General features: G+C 39.7%; 1 protein-coding gene across 1 annotated transcript in view; it reads left to right on the forward strand.

The window, feature by feature from the left end:
• The first annotated feature begins 611 nt into the window (after positions 1-611).
• The window catches only part of Maob (monoamine oxidase B), a 113,579-nt gene continuing 92,415 nt past the window's right edge, over positions 612-21,775 (forward strand). The window contains exon 1 of the mRNA XM_085838255.1: positions 612-768. Coding sequence (XP_085694381.1) covers positions 723-768 — 46 coding nt within the window. The 5' untranslated portion in view covers positions 612-722. The remainder of the gene's footprint in view (positions 769-21,775) is intronic.

Consider the following 21,775-nt stretch of genomic DNA (forward strand, 5'->3'; position numbering starts at 1 on the left):
ATATATAGGTGTTTGCCTGCATGTGCAAATATAACTTGCATGCCTGATGCCCACTAAAAGTCAGAAGATGGTGTAGGATCCCCTGGGATTGGAAATACAGGTGTCTGTGAGTGTTGGGTATTGACCATAGGTCCTCTGTTGGAGCCATCTCTTGAGACCCTGAGGTGATATTTTAGTATACATTTTCTTTTTTCTTTCTACCACATCACTTAGTACTTTGTCTGCTTTCCTCTTGTGTCAGCTGGGTCATTGTGAAATTGAGCAGAAATCTTGCATAATATGTTTAACAGAGTGCCTGGCACTTGAAAGGCTCTTAATCTTTGGTCCCCTACTCTGATTGGAAGAGCTTCCAACTCCTCAGCTGCACAGAGTGATCACAAGGCAGATTGGAAAATATTTTGTAGAGGGCAACAGGATCTTGACCCCTGGGGATGGACTTTAAGGTTCCAGGTCACCCTCCCAGCTGGAGTGTCCGCCCTCCTTGTGCCTGAGTTGTCGAGCTGGGGGGTGGGGGCGGGGGCGGGGGCGGGGGCGGGGGCGAGGGTTGAGCGCTCCACCCAGCTTGCGCGCCTGTGGGTGGACAGGCGGGCGGGGCTCTGAGTCTAGGCAGCCCGCCAGCTTAAAGCCACGCTAGTGTGAGGGGACAGTAAGCAGCGCGGGCGCAGGCAGAGGTCCAGACGCAGTAGCAGCGGACTCAAGAGGCCTGGAACCTAGCGAGCAACATGAGCAACAAAAGCGATGTGATCGTGGTGGGGGGCGGCATCTCAGGTCAGTCGCCTCTGTGAGCTAGAACTAGAGCTATCTAAGTTCTCAGAAAAGTGGCTGGCTCGAAAGGCCTGCAAAGCAAAGGGGCCGGAGCTGACCCTAGATTCTAGACTGTAGGTGTACCCGAGGCTGTCTCTTTGGGTCAGAACTGAATTACTGTCTAGCTGTGTTCTTCCCGGGAAAAGGATTTAGTGAGTCTCTGGGCCACAAGTGGGAGACTGGAAGCACGCTGAGGGTTTGGAGTCAGACTTTGGACTTTTCTTAGGCTTGCTGGAATTTTCAGCTGAGGAGAAAGGGGACTGGAAAGCTGGAGATAACTGCTAGGGTTGAAGGACCTGCAAAGGTCAGTAATTGGTTCCAGAATGACCTAGACACTGTACTCACTCAAAACAGGCAAGCAACAGGTTATTGTGTTGGCACTGAGCAAGTGGCCTTGAACAAGAAAAGGGGTGCTATTCTTACCAATCAATTGCCCAGGATCATTGAGACTTCAGTAATTCTATGTGGTCCCTCCATGGCTATGGATCTGACAGAGCCAACATATTGTGTCTTCTTAGTGAATGCTCCCTCTAGTCTCACTTCACCATGCCATTTCTCCTTGAGTATCCTAGGGTGACTGAACTGCCACTAGGTTCTCAGGTCCAAAGACTGCCCATCCATATGGAGCAAGGACAAGAAGCACAGAAGCCAGAAGTGGGGAATAGGGAACCCCTGTGAGGAATGGGACTCTTAGGAAGGCCAGGCAGACTCCATGGTATAGGGCTGGTAAGAATATGCAATGCTTTCAGCATGGCCAGGTTAACTGAGACACTCAGACTCTAAGAGGAGTCTGTTATTAGAACGGTAGTGAAGATGATATCAAAATCTGTAATTGTTTAAAGATTTGCCTTCACTTGATTTTAATTGGACATATGGAGAAAGAGCCATCCTTTCTTGCTATCATGAGCACAGGACAGGGTGACCAAACTCTCCGGAAACCATAGAACACAAACAAGCATTGGATGGGTGCTGACCTTGGTTCTGTGTATTCATGGTAGCCCTCCTCACCTTTGGGTCAGACCTTGAGCTAATACCTCTGTCTAGCCAGCCATGGTGAGCATACCCACAGCAGCCAAGCAGCCTGGTACTGCAGATGCATTGATGGGTGAGCACAGTGTCCTAAAATGGCAAGGCTGGACAGAAATTCAGCTTTCATGGCAATCCTTTTGGAATCTTCTATCCAAGAAAAGCTTGGACTTAACATTAACAGCATCCCCACCTAGGCACCATAGAAAGTATTACTGCTATAGACACTATCTTGTACTCTAACTTGTGGGAAACTGAGCCTTCCCTTTCCAGGCCACTAACAAAAGTACTTCACTTTCCCAAAGTGCCTTCATGGGTTTTCTACTTTTCCTCCATTATTTTGGCTTTTCTCATTTATACTTCAAAGTTTCAACTGTATGCTTGTGTGTGTGTGTGTGTGTGTGTGTGTGTGTGTGTGTGTGTGCAGGGAACAGTACTCAGAACCCTACTATACCAGGCAAGACTTCTACCACTGAGCTATATCCCTAATCTCTGTGCTCTAAACCTTCAAACTCACTGAAATTATTCATGTGAGACCCATATAGGAGAGGTGTATAAAGGTTTAACTGTTTTTATAAACCATGATGAAACTCTACATTAACTGATCAAAACAAGGGGGTGAGGCAGAGACTACCCTTTGTCCAGAATTTTGTGTGGGATTGTCATTGTTCTAATAAAAGCAAGGGGTTCAAGGCTCAGACTTACTCAATTGCTGTATCTGCTACCAGCAGAAAACACCTGCTAATTCTAGTCAGTTTACAAGCTCATTGTGGAGGAGAATTGAAAAACTGTGAGCTCTGATTTTGAAAAGTCTAAAATGGCACCCAGGGCACTGAAGGTGTCAAATTGAAGGAGCGTTACATATGAGAGCACACATTCAGATTCCCAGTGTTGGGAAGAATGAAGAAGAAAGACTGAAAGTTCAAGGTGAGCCTCTGGAATATGGCCCTGTTTTAAACAAGAAAAGATCTGTTACTCTAATAAGGGACTTGAGATATATAAAGGATAATCTAAGAGGACATGATTTCTTGTGGTCTGTTTTCCAGTACAGTAACTATAGTTAGCAAAAATGCATGGTAAGTTGACAAGAACTAAAAAGAATTATTAATATTTTCGTCAAAAATAACAAAAGTTTGAGCAGATAGGAATGTTGTCCTCACTTAAATATTATACTGTGTGTGCCTGTATCAAAGCATCACATACTACCCTAGAAATATGTACCTTTGTTGTGCTTGAAATGGAATACAGGCCTCAAACACTTTAGTTAAGTGCTTTACCAATGAACTGCGTCCCTAGTTTTTGTTAGCCTATTTAAAAGACTGGGAAAGTAGCTCAGTCAGTAAAACATTTGCTGCACAAGCATGAGACATGAGGTCAATTCCCAGAACCTATGTAAAGATACAGCTAAAAAGGATGCAAGAGCTTGAAGATAGGAAGTAGGTCTGTGGGATATTATCTATTGCAAGAGACACAGCAGTTGCAATCCTGAACTCACAGCAACTGCAGATGTACGCACTGGCTCTGAATGGGCCCATTAGCAGCCAGATATGGATGGAAAAAGAGGATCCAGGAGCCTACCAACATGGGCTATTAGAGAGAGGGAGAGAGGGAGAGGGAGAGGGAGAGGGAGAGGGAGAGGGAGAGGGAGAGGGAGAGGGAGAGGGAGAGGGAGAGGGAGAGGGAGAGGGAGAGGGAGGGAGGGAGAGAGAGAGAGAGAGAGAGAGAGAGAGAGAGAGAGAGAGAGAGAGAACCTTCAGTGCTAGTACTAACCCTACCAGACTCCAATAGGGAGTTCAAAGACATTGATCATGTATATGGCCCAGGTTAAAACAAATCCAATACAAAAGAAAACCAAAAGTTATAAAAGGGACTGGTGTCAGTGAGTGGGGACTGATAGAGATAAGAGGGAGATAAGAGAGGATGGTGAGATAATTATGAATGCATATATATATATATATATATATATATAATGAAAACAGTCTATTACTTCAGTTTTGAGTAATCTAACAACTTCTGGCCTCTGTTGACTTCAGGTATGCACATGGTGTATATACATACATACAAGCAAGTGCCCATACACATGAAGTAAAAATAAATCTTAAACATATATATATATATATATATATATATATATATATATATACAAAACAGCTGAGTATGAAGGCACAGGCCAACGAGAAACACTATATTCTGAATATATACAGCACCTAAATGTTAACCTCTAGCTTAAAAACACACACACATGAATGCACACCAAAACACACGCAGAGATATATGCACACCATACATGCGCAGGTACACACACATACACATGTACACTCAAGGGAGAATGTGTGTGTGAAAGCAGAGATTTATTATTTTATTTAATGAACACTACCTCCCATCCCACATATTGACACAAAGGAAATTAAACATGAACACAGGGCTGTTGATCCTAGAGCCCTCATAAGTATACACAAAGGGCAGAGTCAGGAACAATTAAAATAATTACCTGTGGCAGGTGATTTAGTAACAGAGACACAAAATTCTAGGGAAGGTGATTGTAGAAAACATCAGAATCTGAGAAAAAATCTGTGAACACTTCACAAACAAGAGGAGTGGACTGGGCTTTAAAGAATGAAAGTGAATATATCAGTAGGCTAAATGACAGAAGCATTTTAAACTTAAGAGTAACTTGTATATAATCAGACACATGAAAGGACATATTAGCATGTTCAGGAAACAGTACAAATTTCAGAGGGGGCAGGATTACAAGAGCAGAAGGACCAGGAGATTTGCTGTAAGGTTGTGTCTCCTGGAAATGACAGGGGACCTTCCTTCATGATTCTTCAACATATGGCTGCTTGAGCAAGACTGGGCTAGTACAACACCAATTAATATACAAACAGTGAAGGGTGATCTCATGGGTCCCCAGTGCTGCAAGTAACTAAGGCCTGGTAGTGGGAGGAAATAGACTTCTCCAGGGAAGAGCCTCCAAATGTTATCTAACACCAATTGGCCAGCCCTGATGTCATATGCAATGCAAGTAAGGCTAAGAAAACTGAACAGGTTGTGTCTATATATTTAATGCATTTGGATGTATACATATAAACATGTAGTTGTGTGTATATTATATATGTATATATAAAATAATATAAAAAGGAAGGCATAAATTTGAAAAGGGATCAAGGGGCATGGGAGGAGTTGGAGGGAGGAAAGGGAAGGGGGAAATGTTATAATTATATTTTAATTTCAAAAATTAAAATGAAAACCTCTTAAAAAGAATTTCAGTATGAAGAATGGGGGAAGGTCTGACAGAAACAAAAGTTAAAAGATCAGGTGGGATCTTGGCCTAGTGGCTCCAGCATTTGGGAGGCTGTGGCAGAAAGACTACGAGGGAAATCTGGTTACACAGCACAATTGATTTTTTTTAAATCTTGAAGTTCATTTTTGGGGGGGTGGTTTGAGACCTGAAACTCAACCTGTACTCTAGGTTGGCCTTAAACTCAGAGATCAGCCCTGTTTTTGTTTTTTTGGTTTTTGGTTTTTGGTTTTTGGGTTTTTTTATCACCAGAGATCGATTGTGCAGAGACTTTATGTGCTTATGTGCTTAGCATCTTCTGTAGTTCACAAATATGATAATTTTAATTCATAAAAGATATGTGTTAGATGACTGGGAATATGGAGAAAGTACTGGCATGAGAAGGAACTGAAAAGTTGGACAGCTGGAGTAGGGTGCTGGGAAGGCACTCTGAGATATCCATCAGCTGGCAACTCAGAGAGAAAAATACTGCCACAGATGTGCATGGTAGAGGGCTGAAGTCACTGTCATAGAAGAAATGGCCGGAGCCAAGTGGGGAGTATATGATTTTAGACTCAGGAGATGATTGACAAAATGGTTTATATTTCAGTCTCCAAATTCCACTCTGTTTTTTTAAACTTTGTCAATGATTAAACTCAGGGCAATCTGATAATTCCTTGATAAGGTTGAAAGCTGTCAGCAAAATTTAATCACTCCCTTTAGGATAAACAGAGAGACACACTGAGGGTATAGCTAGTTAATATATAACTTTCTTTTTGATGCTTAAACAAAATTTCCATGTGACTGAATGAGACACATTTCCTCTTTAGAAATCTGTCTGCTTGTAAGTGATTCCCTGCCACAGAAGGAGCGGCTTGTTTACCCCCTGAAATTTGGCAGGGCAAACAAAATCTCCCACTTGGAACTGCCTGGCAGCACAGCAGCCCATTGCCTGTGTCCCAAGTTTCAATTTTAATGTTTGAGTTGCTGCCACCTTGGGAACTGTCTTGCAACTCTGGAGTGGATCCTACTCAATTACCAAAATAAAAGCTAAAAAAGGCCAACTCAAAACAGAAAAGAGAAAGGTTTTGTGAGGCCTGGGAAATGAGAGGCAGGAAGTACTTGCTTAAGATCCTTGTAGGAGCATGAAGGAGACTTTTAAATCCAACATATGAGTGATCAGTCTGGTTAGGAAAGTGAGCTGGCCACCAGCTGGTGGTCCTTGGATACTGAGTGTCCTCCACACACAAGGGATCATGAGTTCAGGGGAACTGTTGGTAAAGGTGCCTTTGTGATTAATGGCCAAGCCACCTTTTCTTTTGTCATGAAGAAAAAAATGGGGGAAATTCTCTTTAAGCTAAAATGTTCAAAAGTATCAGGGATTTGATAATGTGCTTAGAAATTTGTATATCCCAGCCAAGGAGAAACAGAAAGGCCATGATAATATTCAGTAAGCATAGTAAATTGCCACACAAACTGCAGATGAGCCCTAGTTCCTGCACTTCCTTAAATGATTTTGTATGACCCATTCTTCTCCTCAGCATTTCTCTTTTCACTAGAAACGAAGACTTACTGATTGATTAAAAAATGAACAAAAATGAAAAATTATGTTAGAAATGATTCAAAACATCTACTAGAAAATCAATTCTCTGAGTGGGGAAGGAAAAGATTGCCTCCATAAAAGATAAGGCAGGAGAAAGACTATTTTTGAAAAGCAGCTGAAAGTACAAAGTGAGAATTAGGGGAAAGGAAAGGAACCAGGGGGATGTGGGAGGAAAGTAAGAGAAGGTAATGGGGGATGGGATAAAGGTGTGTTTTAAGTTGTATACACATGCCACAATGAAGCACATTGCTTCTCCAGTTACTCCTGTGAGTCACAATGTCTCTTTTGCCAATTCTTTAGAGGTCTAGAACAAGGACTTGTGATTTGCTTCACTTTAAGTTCTGGGGCATAGAGCACGGTGAGGCTTCCTTTTTCCAGTTTCGTTTTCTATAATCCACTGAACTCCTTCTGAGGGAGGGCAGCTAGGACGAGCTGCAGGGAAGAAAGGAAGGTGAACAGAGATGGAATGCTATTTTAGTTCAAACATATTTTTACAAACAGTTTGAACATGTAATTATTACATGATAGAGCCCATGTCTTTGTACAGTAAAAATCATTAACTTTACATGTCATACAAATAGTGATGTTTCAAACTAACTTTTTTCTTTTACATATATTTTAAATTTTGATAGTAATTATAATCTTAAAATATAAGATGTGATACATGTTAATTTTTTACATTTATGTAGTCTGTAATGATCAAATCAAGACAGTTAATATTTTATCCCCTTATTCAAAAAGTTTCATTCACATGTAATAATTGAACATATTTATAGGACACAGTTTAATGCTTCAATACAGGTAGATAACACATTCTAATAAAACTAGGGTAATTTGTGTCCCAATTTTATTATCATTGCTTTTATGGAGACTTCTAAATTTTTTCTTCCAAAAACCATGTAAATAGATTATAAAATAGCTTCATTAGTGAGGTCCCCTGTATCCAACTTATATGACATAAACCAGATGAATCTTTGGTTAACTAACATATAACAAGTACATGTACATAGTTAAGATATAGTACCTGATAACTTCACACACACACACACACACACACACACACACACACACACACACACACCTATGCACTCCAATTCGATGTATAATGAAATCAAAGTGATTATCATTTCTTTCTCTTGAAAATATGCATTGGTCTGTGTTGAAGCCTTTTGTTACCTTTGCTAGCACTTTGTAAAATATGAAAATAATTGTGGTGGTGCATGTAGTTCAGTAATAAAATGATTTCCCAGCATGCACAAGGCTGTGGATGTGATCCTCAGAACTGCAAAATAAAAAGGTTTTAAACTTTCTGTATTCTGTGAGCATCCACTTCTGTATATGTCAGGCTCTGGTAGAGCCTCTCAGGAGACAGCTATATCAGGCTCCTGTCAGCAAGCACTTCTTGGCATCTACAATAGTATCTGGGTTTGGTGACTCTATACGGATGGATCCCCAGGTGGGGCTGTCTCTGGATGGCCTTTTCTTCAGTCTCTGCTCTATATTTTGTCTCCGTATTTCCTCCTGTGAATATTTTGTTCTCCCTTCTAAGAAGGATTGAAGCATCCACACTTTGGTCTTCCTTTTTCGTGAGCTTCATGTGGTCTGTGAATTGTATATTGGGTATTCTGAATTTGGGGGCTAATATCCACTTATCAGTGAGTGCATACCATGTGTGTTCTTTCATGATTAGGTTACCTCACTCAGGATGATGTTTTCTTGTTTCATCCATTTGCCTAAGAATTTCATGAAGTCAGTGTTTTTAACGGGGTCCTCAATGGAGGATTTAGAGAAAGGACTGAAGGAGCTGAAGGAGTTTGGAATCCCATAGGAAGAACAACAATATCAACCAACCAGAATCCCCAGAGCTCCCAGGGACTAAACCACCAACCCACGGCTCCAGCCACATATGAAGCAGAGAATGGCCTTATCTGGCACCAATGGGAGGAGAGGCCTGTGGTCCTATGAAGGCTTGATGCCCCAGTGTAGGGAAATGCCAGGATGGTGAGGTGGGAGTGGGTGAGTGGGTCAGGGGACACCCCCATAGAATCAGAGGGAAGGGGGATGGAATAGGGTGGTTCTGGAGGGGAAACCAGGAAAGGGGATAACATTTGAAATGTAAATAAATAAAATATTCAATAAAAGAAAAAAATTACTGTAGTCTGTAGTCCACTGTTGCTATAGAACATTCTAACTTATGTTACATATGATTGTTTTCTGCTACCTCTTTTCTGACCATGTGTCTATAACTTCTATCTTCCCCAGGCCCTTGTGACCACCATTTTGCTCTCTTCTTTCAGATCAACAGTTTTGGCCTCCAAATATGAATGAAGTCATGCACTGCATATATTTATGCACCTGGCTTATTTCTCTTGACATAATGTCCTCGAATTTAAACCCTGAGAGCAGAAACAGGCACTTTTAAATGCAATATCTACTTCATCTTTAGCAGTCAATAATTTTCTGGAAGTGACACACATAAGAGGTAGTGAGAGACTATGGGCTTTACATTCAAGCAGCAACAAGGACCTACCCAATTTCAACTTTGTCCTGCCTCAAACTCCCATCAAAATGGCTGGATGAACTCATTGGGTTCCTAATCTGGAGAAATTTGTGAATCTCTAGATCTGTGCTTTGGCATCATCCCAGCCAGGCTCTTGTTGTGGTTCTCATTGTTACTCTTCCACTCCTTTCTTCCTTATACAAAAAAGGCAAATGCATTCACAACACAGTATTATCCAGTCAATGCTACTGTTTTATAACAGTAAACATTTTGAACATTGTCTACGTGCTTGAATTTTCATGGCAGCTTTATTAGAGTTCTAATGACAATGCCCTTACACCTAGGGTATTTTGGAAGGAGGAGCTTGTTAGTGGAACACATAGGCAGAAGCACATCACAAGAGACACAGTTTCTGGATCTTTGCTCATCCTCAGTAGTCATCAGAGTCAGCTTGAGGTACAACTGAGCCTTTGACAATGACTGCAACATCCTCCCTACTCTAAAGGGGCAGCAGCAGTAGCAGACTGCTAGAACTGTGTATAGCCTGGTCCTGTCTAATAAGCTTTGGTCCCTTTGGTAAAATAGCCTTTCCCCACATTCATTTTCTCATCTGGCAAATGAGGATAATAATATCTTATTATCTCTTACATAAAATGGCTGAGAAGAATAAAGGGAAAATATATGTTAGGTGCTTGGAAAAGGGGCTTGGCATCTGTGAAGTGCACAATAGATGTTGGCTATTTTTGTTAATATGGCTTGCAAAGTGACCACTTACCTAGTAACAGACTGAGAAATTGGCTTGAGGAATTATCTTGTGCCTGCTTATGCATGTGAGCCTGTACACACACACACACACACACACACACACACACACACACACACACACACACACAGACTGCTATCATAAAGGGGAACGCTGCTTGCAAGCTCTGCTTATTTTGCCCACATATACAGATGATATATGAAGCCAGTGGTTGACTTTAAAGAAAAAGCTTAAACTCACTTTGAAAGATGTATCTAAGACATAAATATGTCAAATACTATGAACTCAAAACATATTGCTATATGAAGACTTACAGTTGATTTGGTGCCTGCAGATGCTAATGTTTGGATTGGCCCCTGCTATTCCATTTAGTATCCATTTTTCTGTTGTAGTTCTTCTGCTCCTTGTGAACATATCATTAGCAGAGAAGTAAATTCCAGCTTTTAACCTTTGTCCAGTGGAGCCATTTCTCTGCAACAATAATTTTGTTAAACACTAGTTCCCACTCTGATGGCCAGACTGCTCTTAAACTCGACATCCTCAGGCCTTACCTTCCTGGACTCTGAAATTACAGGTGTGTTCCATCATGTCCACCTGTGCAATGACAATAATGAACTAACTATGCTCTAGCATCATTCATTCATTCACATGGCTGCAAGGCCACAGGTTCTTCGAAGATTTTAGTAGGGTAATTGCCTTTTACAGACAAGGTTTGTTTTAAATGCCACAGCATATAATTGAGGAACTCAATTGTTCTACTACTGTTTACATTTTGACAAAATAAAACACACAAGTGACCTCTAGCTCTGATATCTCTGCTGAAGTTGAACAAATAACTTTAGTTCTAGATTATTTCTCCAAGATGGAGGCCTCCAGTAGCATTGATACAGTAAACTCCATAAAATGTCATTTCATTGATGGTAGTATTTTCTTCAGATGTCAATGATGACAAATGGTGTATTATCTCCCAAATTTAGCAAATTCACATTTATTCCTTAGATATTTAATTAACATTCAAAGTAATATTCAAATACACATATATAGTGATTGATATGCATTAAATTAGAATGTCTTCAGCTTAAATAGAATATAAAATTAGTGATAGTATATCATTTCAGGTGACAAGAGAAAAACATATTTTTCAGTGTTAGTTAGGACCCAGGAAACTAGAAAGTATACAGTGCATATGACCCTGTTCAGAACCACCCATAACTACTTTCAGCTATATGTTTGATAGACATGAAACTTAATGTTGATAGTATCCCAGATCTGTCTTCATTAGTGCATCTCATCTACTATATTTTATTTGTATTATCTGTTTAGGGCTGTGACTGTAGTTCAGTTGGTAGAATGCCTACCTGTCATGCCCAATGCCCTCAGTCTTGTTCCATCTGCAGTAATGCATAAACCAACCATGGTGATTCCTACTTTGTGTTCTCAGTGCTCAGGACATGGAAACATAAGTATAGGAAGTCCAAAATCATCCTCAAGTACACAGTGAATTTCAGGTCATCCTGGGGTACATGAGACCATGCCTTAAAAGGCAAATGGTCTGATTAAAGATTTGTGAATCTTCATCTGATCCCAAACTGGTCATGTTACGATGTCCCTATCTCTAGTCTTCTATAGCCCCAGACATGAAATTAAACCAATAGAGTTCCTTGGTGAGGAACTCTATGGATCTCCCTAGACTCTGAGGTAAGAGAAGGTAAACTCTTTAGTTAAAAAACCTGTTGAATATTGGAGCTAATCATGTACCTCCCAGAGGAAGAGGACTAACCTAGATGTGTAAGCCCAAGAGTTAGAGGATCCTGAGCTTGGCTACAAATCCCAACTGTTCTGGTGTGCAACTTGGATAAGCCAGTGCTTATTTCAGCATGTTTCTCTGTAAGTGGGGACAGGCCCATCAGTAAATATTGAGTTTGCTGTTTTTACAAGTCATTGACTAATGATTCACTGAAAGGGTTTTGAAATCAAGAAAGATTAAATATCCTGCTGATTCTTGATTTTGAATATCTAGGTGATAAGTAAGGTTCCTTTGACCTTATGCTTTTCAGAAACTGGCTTTAGAAGAATCATTGATTTCTGAGTATGAAAGCATCTTGAGATTTTTACCTAATAGATAAGACCACCTCTTTTACTACATGTTTCATTTTGTGTTGTGTTAGGAATGAAACCTATGTCCTCATGCTTACTAAGCAAGTGTTCCATTACTGAGCTACATTCCAAGCCCAAGAACATCAGGTTTTATATTCTATAAATGCATTTTTTATTTTAAAATATTTTTATTTATTTTTATAAATTTTTTTATTGTTTCACTTTTATTTGCTTAGTAGGAGTAGTGGTGTGTGTGTGTGTGTGTGTGTGTGTGTGTGTGTGTGTGTAATGAATGGGTGGGTATCAGTGACATGGCATAAGTATGTAGGTCACGAGACAACTTTGTGGAGTGGTTCTTTCCATCAAATGTTACATGGGTGGCACTGTTTATGTATTAATAACCCTGCCACATGTGGTGTTAACCAGCATCTGAAGTGTCTCTAATGTTTAAGCCCTTGCTCTTGTGTCAATTTTTATTCTCAATCATTATTTCATTCTGGCTTACTCAGCAGCAGCATTTTCCAGAACTGCACAATGGTGAAGGCGTCCTGACATGTCTTAGTTTTATTTGTTCCTATTCACAGACATCCCCTTTTAATTCACCTGTCCAACATTTTAACAGTTCTTACATGTTGAATGCGCAGTCATGGCTTCATCGTTTGGATATGAAGTTATATTTCTTTCTCTTAGGCTATCAGTCATGTTGCTATCTTAGGTTGCATTTTTTTTTTTAATTTTATCACAAGTCTATGGGTTACACTCAGTTTTCTACATTATACCAACAAATAGTTGAGATGATTCAATGTCACCTAACAGGAGGATGAAACAAAATATCAGTAGCCAATTTAATTAATAACCAAAATACCCTCAGAAGTTTAGGAGAAGCAAGCCCATTAAGATAAATGAGAGCTTCATTTGTCCCATCTTTGTGAAGTCTACTTTGACAATCAATTTTAGAGAGCTGGGAACATTTTTAATAGCAGAAACTATAGAGGATAATAAATGTATTTTTGTTGAAAAAAATTCTATAAATTTACAGGAAATGACAAGAAGGAACTGAAAATCATGCATAATTAAACCTCATAAAAACTACCTCCTCTTACTATTTCAATCTATATGTTCTTCATGGGAACTATATATTATATACTCATTACTATATGTTTTTAAATTAATAGCATGTTATGAATACTTATATATCTTTTCAATTATTTATTTGTGTTTATTGAAAACTCATACCATAAAATACTCTAATTATAGTTTCCCCCTTTTATTCCCAGATCTTCCACATCTCCCCACTCACCAAACTCCATGTCTTCTGTCCCTCTCTAATCAAACCAAACAGGCAAATAAAAAGAGCAAGCAAACCACTACAGCACAAATAACACAAAACAAACACAACAAAAAAGCACAAGATTTTATATATATATATATATATATATATATATATATATGCAAAAGACCACTGGTATTTTGAAAATGCCCATATAAAACAGTACTACCAAAAATAATCTCCCAAAATACCATTTAGTTAATTTTGTGTTGGCTATCTACTACTGGTCATTATAAGTATTAGAGATAGCTTAGATACTCAGTTTGAGATGGGAACTCCTGTTCCCACTCTCAGTGCTGAGATCCCATCTGGCTTGAAGCCCAGCCCTAGTGCTCCAGCAGACTTGTCTCCCTCTCTTCCTCTAAATCTATCACAAGGAGATGGCTACATAAGTCATTTACACTGGCTTTTTAAATATCCTATAAGTTCTTCCCTTGTTTGATATTTTTCATATATTTGTTTGGTTTTGTTGATACAGGATCTTATGATATATCCCAAGGTTACCTGGAACTCACTTAGCCTAGATTGGACTAAGGGTCATTATGTAGTCCAAGATGATCTCAAATTTGAGGTTCTCCTGCCCTCTCACCCCTGAATTCTGAGATCCCATATGATCTTGATAACTTTATAAGATTAATTCATACTATTGTATTACAACTTATTTAATGCTTTATCTATTGAACATTGTTTTTTTTTCAAATTTCTTCTTTTTTAGTCAAAGCTATTATACATATAAATTGTTTTGCATAATTCTATTTATTTAGGAAATTCTTAGAAATAAATTTTGGGAATCCTTTCAGGTCATTTAGTATTTCAAAAATGTCATCTCAAGAAAATTTCACCAATTTACTTTATGGTGAGACTTTATTCATGAGTTTCTTAGTCAATTCAATAGGAAACCAACATGCTCCCCATCCTTGGTATAACAAAAAGAAAAGTATTCATAATTGTAATGCACTGAGGTTGTTGATAGTAGAAGTCATAAACAAATTCAGTTTTGTTTTTTTTTTCAAATATTCCTAGTTAGGCAAATTTTAGTTTATTCTTTGACTTTTTATTAATTAATTTATTTTTTACATTGCATATTTTATTTCACCCCTTGCCCCCATCCACCCTCAGACTGGTCCACATCCCATACCTCCTCTCCAACCCCTGTCTCCACGTGGATGTCCCTGCCCCTCACTGCACCTGACCTCTAAACTCCCTGGGGCCTCCAGTTTCTTGAGGGTTAGGTGTATCATCTCTGAATGAACACAGACCTGGAAGTCCTCTACTGTATGTGTGTTGGGGGCCTCATATCAGCCGGTGTATGCTTCGTGTTTGGTGGTCCAGTGATTGAGAGATCTCGGGGGTCCAGAGACTGCTGGTCCTCCTATGAGATCGCCCTTCTCCTCAGCTTATTGCCATCTTCCCTAATTCAACAAGAGGCATCAGCTGCTTCTGTCCATTGGTTGGGTGTAAATATCTGCATCTGACTCTTTCAGCTGCTTGTTGGATCTTCCGAAGTATGGTCATGCTAGGTCCCTTTTTATGAGCATTCCATAGCTTCAGTAATAGTGTCAGGCCTTGGGGCCTCTAATTGAGCTGGATCCTACTTTGGGTCTATGCTGGACCTTCTTTTCCTCAGGCTCCTCTCTGTTTCCATCCCTGTAATTCTTTCAGACAAGAACAATTATGGGTCAGAGTTGTGATTTTGGGATGGCAACCCCATCCCTCACTTGAGGTGACTTTAAAATAACAATGTTTTGTTGTACATTGTATATTGTTGTTGTATAGAATATGTTGTATATTTTATAATGTTGTTGTATGTTGTATATTGAAGATACATAGAGCATGGGCTGATAATTTTGGAAGCTACTGTCCCACAGTTGAAAATTTCTATAGTAATTGCCTGTGGGTGGAGGAAATAGACTCATGCATGAGTGTTGCCCTTCCCTGAAACCACCCTGAAATCAATGTGGTGGCATAAAGACATAGAATATTTGTCTTGATCCAGGGAACTCTGAAGGGCCATCTCAAATTCAGACTTGTTCTTTTATTTCCCTGCTGTGATTGTCTCAATTGAAATCCTCCCTTAGGAAAATACCTCCCTTCTTTGCATGTGTTGAGTCTTGATAAGGCTTTACATACAGATTTCTCTCTGAGGCCGTTTTCCAGGGTCACTGATCTAGATAGATAATGGTTGATCAGCATTCTTGATCTACATGTCATGAGATATTCTTATCATGTGTCTGATTCAGCCAGTTTGAAGGTACAGACCATCAAAAGATGAAGCTTTTGCTATCATAAGTGAAAGAAGCTGATTGGGCTCAGGGTTATTGCATAGGCCTATTCTTCAAAGGATGACCTCTCTTTGGTCCTGTAGAATTCCCAGAGCAAGAGGAAATATGGAGACTAGTCCATGTACCAGCTCAAATGTATTTCAGGGAATCTGTTTCTCTCAGCATTTTCCATATCTATCTATCTATCTATCTATCTATCTATCTATATATATATATATATATGACTGGTTTAAAGTAGAGAATTAGGGTCCTTGACATGGAAATGGTACAAATATGAATTTCTTCACCTATTAGAGAAAACTATGGTAGTACAGTTAAGGAAGAAATAATGAAACATGCATTTGTGAAGACTGGATATATGAGGACAAGGTATGTTGTTCATGTATCAGGAACCATAATATTAGACCTAACTGATTCTTGCTTCCTGGAAAATAACACTGTTGGTGCATATCTCAATTTCTTCCCCTTATCCTACCATCATTTTCATGCAGCATCATATAAGGCTTCCAACAGGAACTGAAGATACTGACTATTAAAGAGATGACAGAATGATAAGGAAGAAAATGAGGCTGAGAGAGAGGTAAGCTGGTTGTCAGGTTCAGAAAGCAGGACTAAAAGATTGGATATCTTCAGTTGAAGGATGTTTATCTTTGAGGAACTTGAGCAAGTGAACTAGAAGGATGGAAAATCCTGCCTGACACAGTAGAGTTACCACAGGTAACTTTTTGATATTACCCTTTTGAAAATGACAGTAACATTGGCAGGCAGAAGGTGGGGTGGTGCTTGGGATTGAACTTGGGAACCTCATATATGTTCTACCATAGTGCTAACCCTTGGCCCTATATTGTAACATTTTGCTTCAACATGCACTGAGACTAAGACATAGCCCACTGCTTGATTAAAAAAATAATGTGTACTGGCTAGTTTTGTGTCAACTTTACACAGCTAGAGTTATCACAGAGAAAGAAGCTTCAGTTGAGGAAATGCCTCCATGAGATCCAACTGTAAGGCATTTTCTCAATTAGTGATCAAGTGGGTGGGACCATCCCTGGGCTGGTAGTCTTGGGTTCTATAAGAGAGCAGGCTGAGCAAGCCAGGGAAAGCAAGCCAGTAAAGAACATCCCTCCATGGCCTCTGCATCAGCTCCTGCCTTCTGACCTGCTTGAGTTCCAGTCCTAAACTTCCTTGCTGATGAACAGCAGTATAGAAGTGTAAGCTGAATAAACCTTTTCCTCCCCAACTGCTTCTTGGTCATGATGTTTGTGCAGGAATAGAAACCCTGACTAAGACAAATTGGTACCAGCAGAGTGAGGTATTCCTGTGACAACCTGGCCATGTTTTGAGGACTGTGGAAGGACTTTGGAACTTTGGGCCAGAAGATCCATTCACTGTTAAGAACTCTGTGAGATGTTGTGTAGGAGTTTGGAAGATAATGTTGAGAACAGTGCAGAAAAATGGAGGCTTGGCTTGTGAAATTTCAGAGGGAAAATTAAACACTCTTTTCAGGGCCATTGCTATTTTGGATTGTGAAGATTCTGTGGTTCTGGTTAGCTGGGGCTGAAGAATCAGCTGTGATTAACAAGATACCAGAACTACTAAAGTAAAACTTTTGCATTACTGGGACTATTGATGCTGGTTAACTGGAGTTAAGAAATTAGCAGTGATTAAGAAGAGACCAGCATCACTGAGGTGAAATCATCTGGGAAGTGTTTTCTGAGAGCACAGAAGCTGTGTTCCAGAGATAACCAAAGTTGTACCTTGTGCTGTGGATGGACTTAATAATGTGTAAGAGTCACCTGGTGGTACTGGTTTTGAAGGCAGGAAGGGGTCATGCAGAGCAGCTGAGGCTTGGCACTGTGAGAGGCCATGGAAGGCCATTGGTGAAGCTGCAGTCTCAGTTGTAATTGATGGCCCAGGACTGAAGGGGTTATGCAGTGTTTTGGAGGTGCCAGTACAATGAGATGACCACCAAGAGCAGCAGCAGTGGAGTACAGGCATCTGGAGCCTAGAGAATGATGCGTGTGCTACAAAGGGCATGGCCGGAGAAGTGACCCAAGCCCTTGGAGGATCCCAGAAGATCGTGACTTGGATCCCAGATACTGGATGGTTTGGTGATTGATTTTAGCTTTTGATTGTGACTATGCCCTGATATTTTTCCCTCTTGAAGGAAGTTTTTTAGTGAAGCCCACAGTTAAGAGACTTTTAATTGTAAAGACTTTGGATTTTAAGAGAGATTGAAGTTTTAAGAATTTGTAAAGACTGTGGGACTAAGAAACTAAGGGTTGAGTCTTACCAGTGATGTGTTTGTGTGTCAAGTTGAAAAGGGGTCAATTGTACTGGCTAATTTTGTGTCAACTTGACACAGCTGGAGTTATCACAGAGAAAGAAGCTTCAGTTGAGGAAATGCCTCCATGAGATCCAACTGTAAGGCATTTTCTCAATTAGTGATCAAGTGGGAAAGGCCCCTTGGGGTGGGACCATCTCTGGGCTGGTAGTCTTGGTTCTATAAGAGAGCCGGCTGAGTCAGCCAGGGGAAGCAAGCCAGTAAAGAACATCCCTCCATGGCCTCTGCATCAGCTCCTGCTTTCTGACCTGCTTGATTTCCAGTCCTGAACTTCCTTGGTGATGAACAGCAGTATAGAAGTGTAAGCTGAATAAACCCTTTCCTCCCCAACTGCTTCTTGGTCATGATGTTTGTGTAGGAATAGAAACCCTGACTAAGACATAATGTAAGCACCAGGAAAACAGTATCCTATAATAATAATAATAATAATAATAATAATAATAATAATAATAATAATAAACTATTAGTTTTACAGCTGGGCAGAGGAAACAACCACCCAGTTGTATGTTTAGGGATAACTGATAGACCTCTCTATTAGATGCAGAAATAAAGCAATCATCATTTTTGGTTTTAGAATTTTCTAAGTAGAGGTGTGAGTTCAAGTTGTACAGAGTCAGAGGAAGGATAACTCCTCTGTTGGTGAAACCTTGCAAGTGATGAACAGTAAAATGGAGAGGGGACCCAAAGTAAGGTACTCTGGACTCTGAAGTATGGAGCAACTAGGCAACAAGGACTTTATCTACTAGCTCATCACTTTGAAAATGGTTAGAAAACATTATGATTACAATTCACCATTATTTAAACTCCATTGGAAAGAGCACTTTATTCAATTCCTTAACAAATTGTGTATGCATGCATGTATACTGCATACTTCTGAAGGACATAAAGACAGTCGAGAGCGAGAGAGCCAGAGAGAAAGAGAGAGAGAGAGAGAGAGAGAGAGAGAGAGAGAGAGAGAGAGAGAGAGAGAGAGAGAGACTTTTCCATGCCTCACTAAATATAACATCCTGGAACTAGACAATTAACATTATACTGTCTAGCACTTTGAAGATTCTGGTCTAAAATTGAAAAACCCAGACTTTTTTTTATGGAGGTGTCTATATAAGGATATTGCAGAGTACTTTTTGATCTTGTGGCTTAGGATTTTCTATTTATTCCCCCACCCAATTCTTGGGTAGCAGTATGCTGTTCTGTCTATCTGTCCTTGTTCTTTCATTTAGGAAACAGTTGAATGCCATCTTCATGATAGATGCTAGGAATCAACACCCAGGAAACAGTTCCACCTTAACATATCTCTCTGTGTCTCTCTGTCTCTGTCTCTCTCTCTCTTGCGCGCACACACACAATCATGTGAAATTCTTTTTTTTTCTTTTTTTTTCTTTTGTGTGTGTGTGTGTATGTATGCATGCACTGAAGCTAGTAGGTAAAGTTCTTGTTGCCTAGTTGCTCCATACTTCAGAGTCCTGAGTACCTTACTTTGGGTCCCCTTTCCATTTTACTGTTCATCACTTGCACAGTGTCACCAACAGAGGAGAAGCTTCTTGGTTCCATGAAAGAGCTTACATTTATACAAAGACTGAAGGCTGAAAAATCACTTTGGTTACAGAATCCAAGTTCTCTGTCTTTTGCTTGATTATATTGCCAGCCTTAAGCAGGGATAAACAGATTATCACAAAAGTGGCTTTTGTGTTATCAGAAAGTGGCTACGCACAAGAGCAGTCAGTGGCTGATGCAGACCATGTGGTCTCTTAAAGGATGCATTGCCTGTGTTCTGTTTTTCTTTCCTCATTCTCCAATTTCATGGAGAATGTGTCCAAGGGGAATGTGAGCTTGGTGGACCTCAGTGAGCCTGCCAGTCTGCTACAGTGAACTTCTATTGGATATATTTGTGAAATAAGGGAAAGCATAAAGCTCTTGTGATGCTAGGTGGGTAGGGCAGTTAATAGCACAACAGCATTCTGTCTACACACACACACACACACACACAAATCACTTGGACCTTGTGCTTTCCTTATTTCTTGGTCTCAGTATATGAGGAGAAAATAATGAAAGGCTGCTAGAACTGCTAAAGCCCTTCATTTTTTTCCTATTGTGCTCTTTGGAGGATATATTTCAGCCACAAATATCTTTTAAATCTGGCTTCCTTCCCTAAACATGAATTCCTTTGAAAGGGGCTTGTAGGCTTAAGATTTGTTTGAGAGTAAATTTAAAATGTCTTTAAAAAGCACTGGTAAATTTTAAGTTTCCAGTGAATAGATGTGTGCTTTAAGATGTTTTAGTACCTTTTTATAGAAAAATGAAAAAAAAGTACTAACTCTTAGATTTTAAACTAGTCTTCACACTAATTTACTTTAATATACAAAATTATAGCACTTTTCCCCAACATTTTTAAAAACAAGGTACATAAATACCTTAATGGCATTGACAAATGATATTTGCAGGCAATTTTTAAAGTGATAGTTTATTTAAACTTGCTGTTAAAAATAATCACAGCTTCATGTGATGAACAAGCCCAATGCATGTGCAGAATGTAATAACAATGGTGTCTGTGTGGCATTTCTAAGGGACACATATGGTATTTGTGTACATAAGAAAAGCAATATTAATTTTATTCCTGAAAAATATAATTTTTTCTAGATAGTGACATGTTTTTTTAATAGTTTATAAACGAATTGTAGAAAGTAAGAAAGTCAAAGGATGAAAACACAGATTGGGAAGATCTAATTACCTCACAAAATTGTTGAGCTGAATATTAGTTTCTCTCTCTTTGGCCTATGGCCCTTTGCAATACAGGACTGTGTGGAGTGGGTTGTATAAACTGCTATTTAGCAAATGTTATTCTCTAAAGTAGTTCCCACAGTCAAAAAAAGGGACCTCCAGCTTCATTTTTTATATATTCACTGGGCACTGGAAAATAATCACTTCTTGTCATCTGCCTCTATCCCCATGATAGCAGTTTTCTGCTTCCTTTTGTAAATTCTAGATACCCCTTCAATCTGCTTTGCCAACTTGCTTTCTCCTCTTACTATTCCTAATTGCTTTGCTGTTAGAATTTCCTGATTGGGCATCAGGAATCAACTTCAGGCCAGTTTTCAAGCCAAGAGCCTTGCTTTTTTGCTAATACCCTAGGTCTGCACAGGTCTCAATGGCAAAGCCCATATCCTGTTTGTGTGCACTGAAGTAGAGATTCTTGCTCTGTATGTCTGGTATTTGCCTGTCGGATTTCTATTCCTTCTGCAACTTCTCATAACCATACTCAAAGTAGACCACACATGGGCCTGATACCCCCATGGGCAGCTGTCAATTTATTATTGACATGACAGGATGCACAAGCCCCACAGTGCACTAGATTATAGACATAGCATAGTGGTAGAGAACTTGCCTAGCACACATGAGGCTTAAGGTTACATCTCTAAATCAAGTGTCCTCAACTCTTACACAGAATAGCTCAGGCTTGTTTAACACTACCTTCTGGCTGCCCAAAGTAGCAACAAGCTACTACCTTATTTATTGCCTATTTTCCTTTGTTTCTTCTTCCCAGACTCCTATCAGAGCTTCTGGAGGCGACCTTCCAATTTCATCAGCTCTTTCCAATTCCTTGATTTGGAGTTTGTTTTGGTACCAACTCAGACAATTACTTTAGCTCTGCACTTCTTGTCTTCTATGAGTTCTAAAGAACTGTGACTTCTAGCTTCACAGCATACTTTAAACCTGTCAACACCCCTCCCCCTCTCTCTCCATGTGTG

Source organism: Mus caroli, unplaced genomic scaffold (genome assembly GCF_978045245.1).
Source record: "Mus caroli unplaced genomic scaffold, Mus_caroli_1 scaffold_5, whole genome shotgun sequence".
NCBI classification, from domain to species: domain Eukaryota; kingdom Metazoa; phylum Chordata; class Mammalia; order Rodentia; family Muridae; genus Mus; species Mus caroli.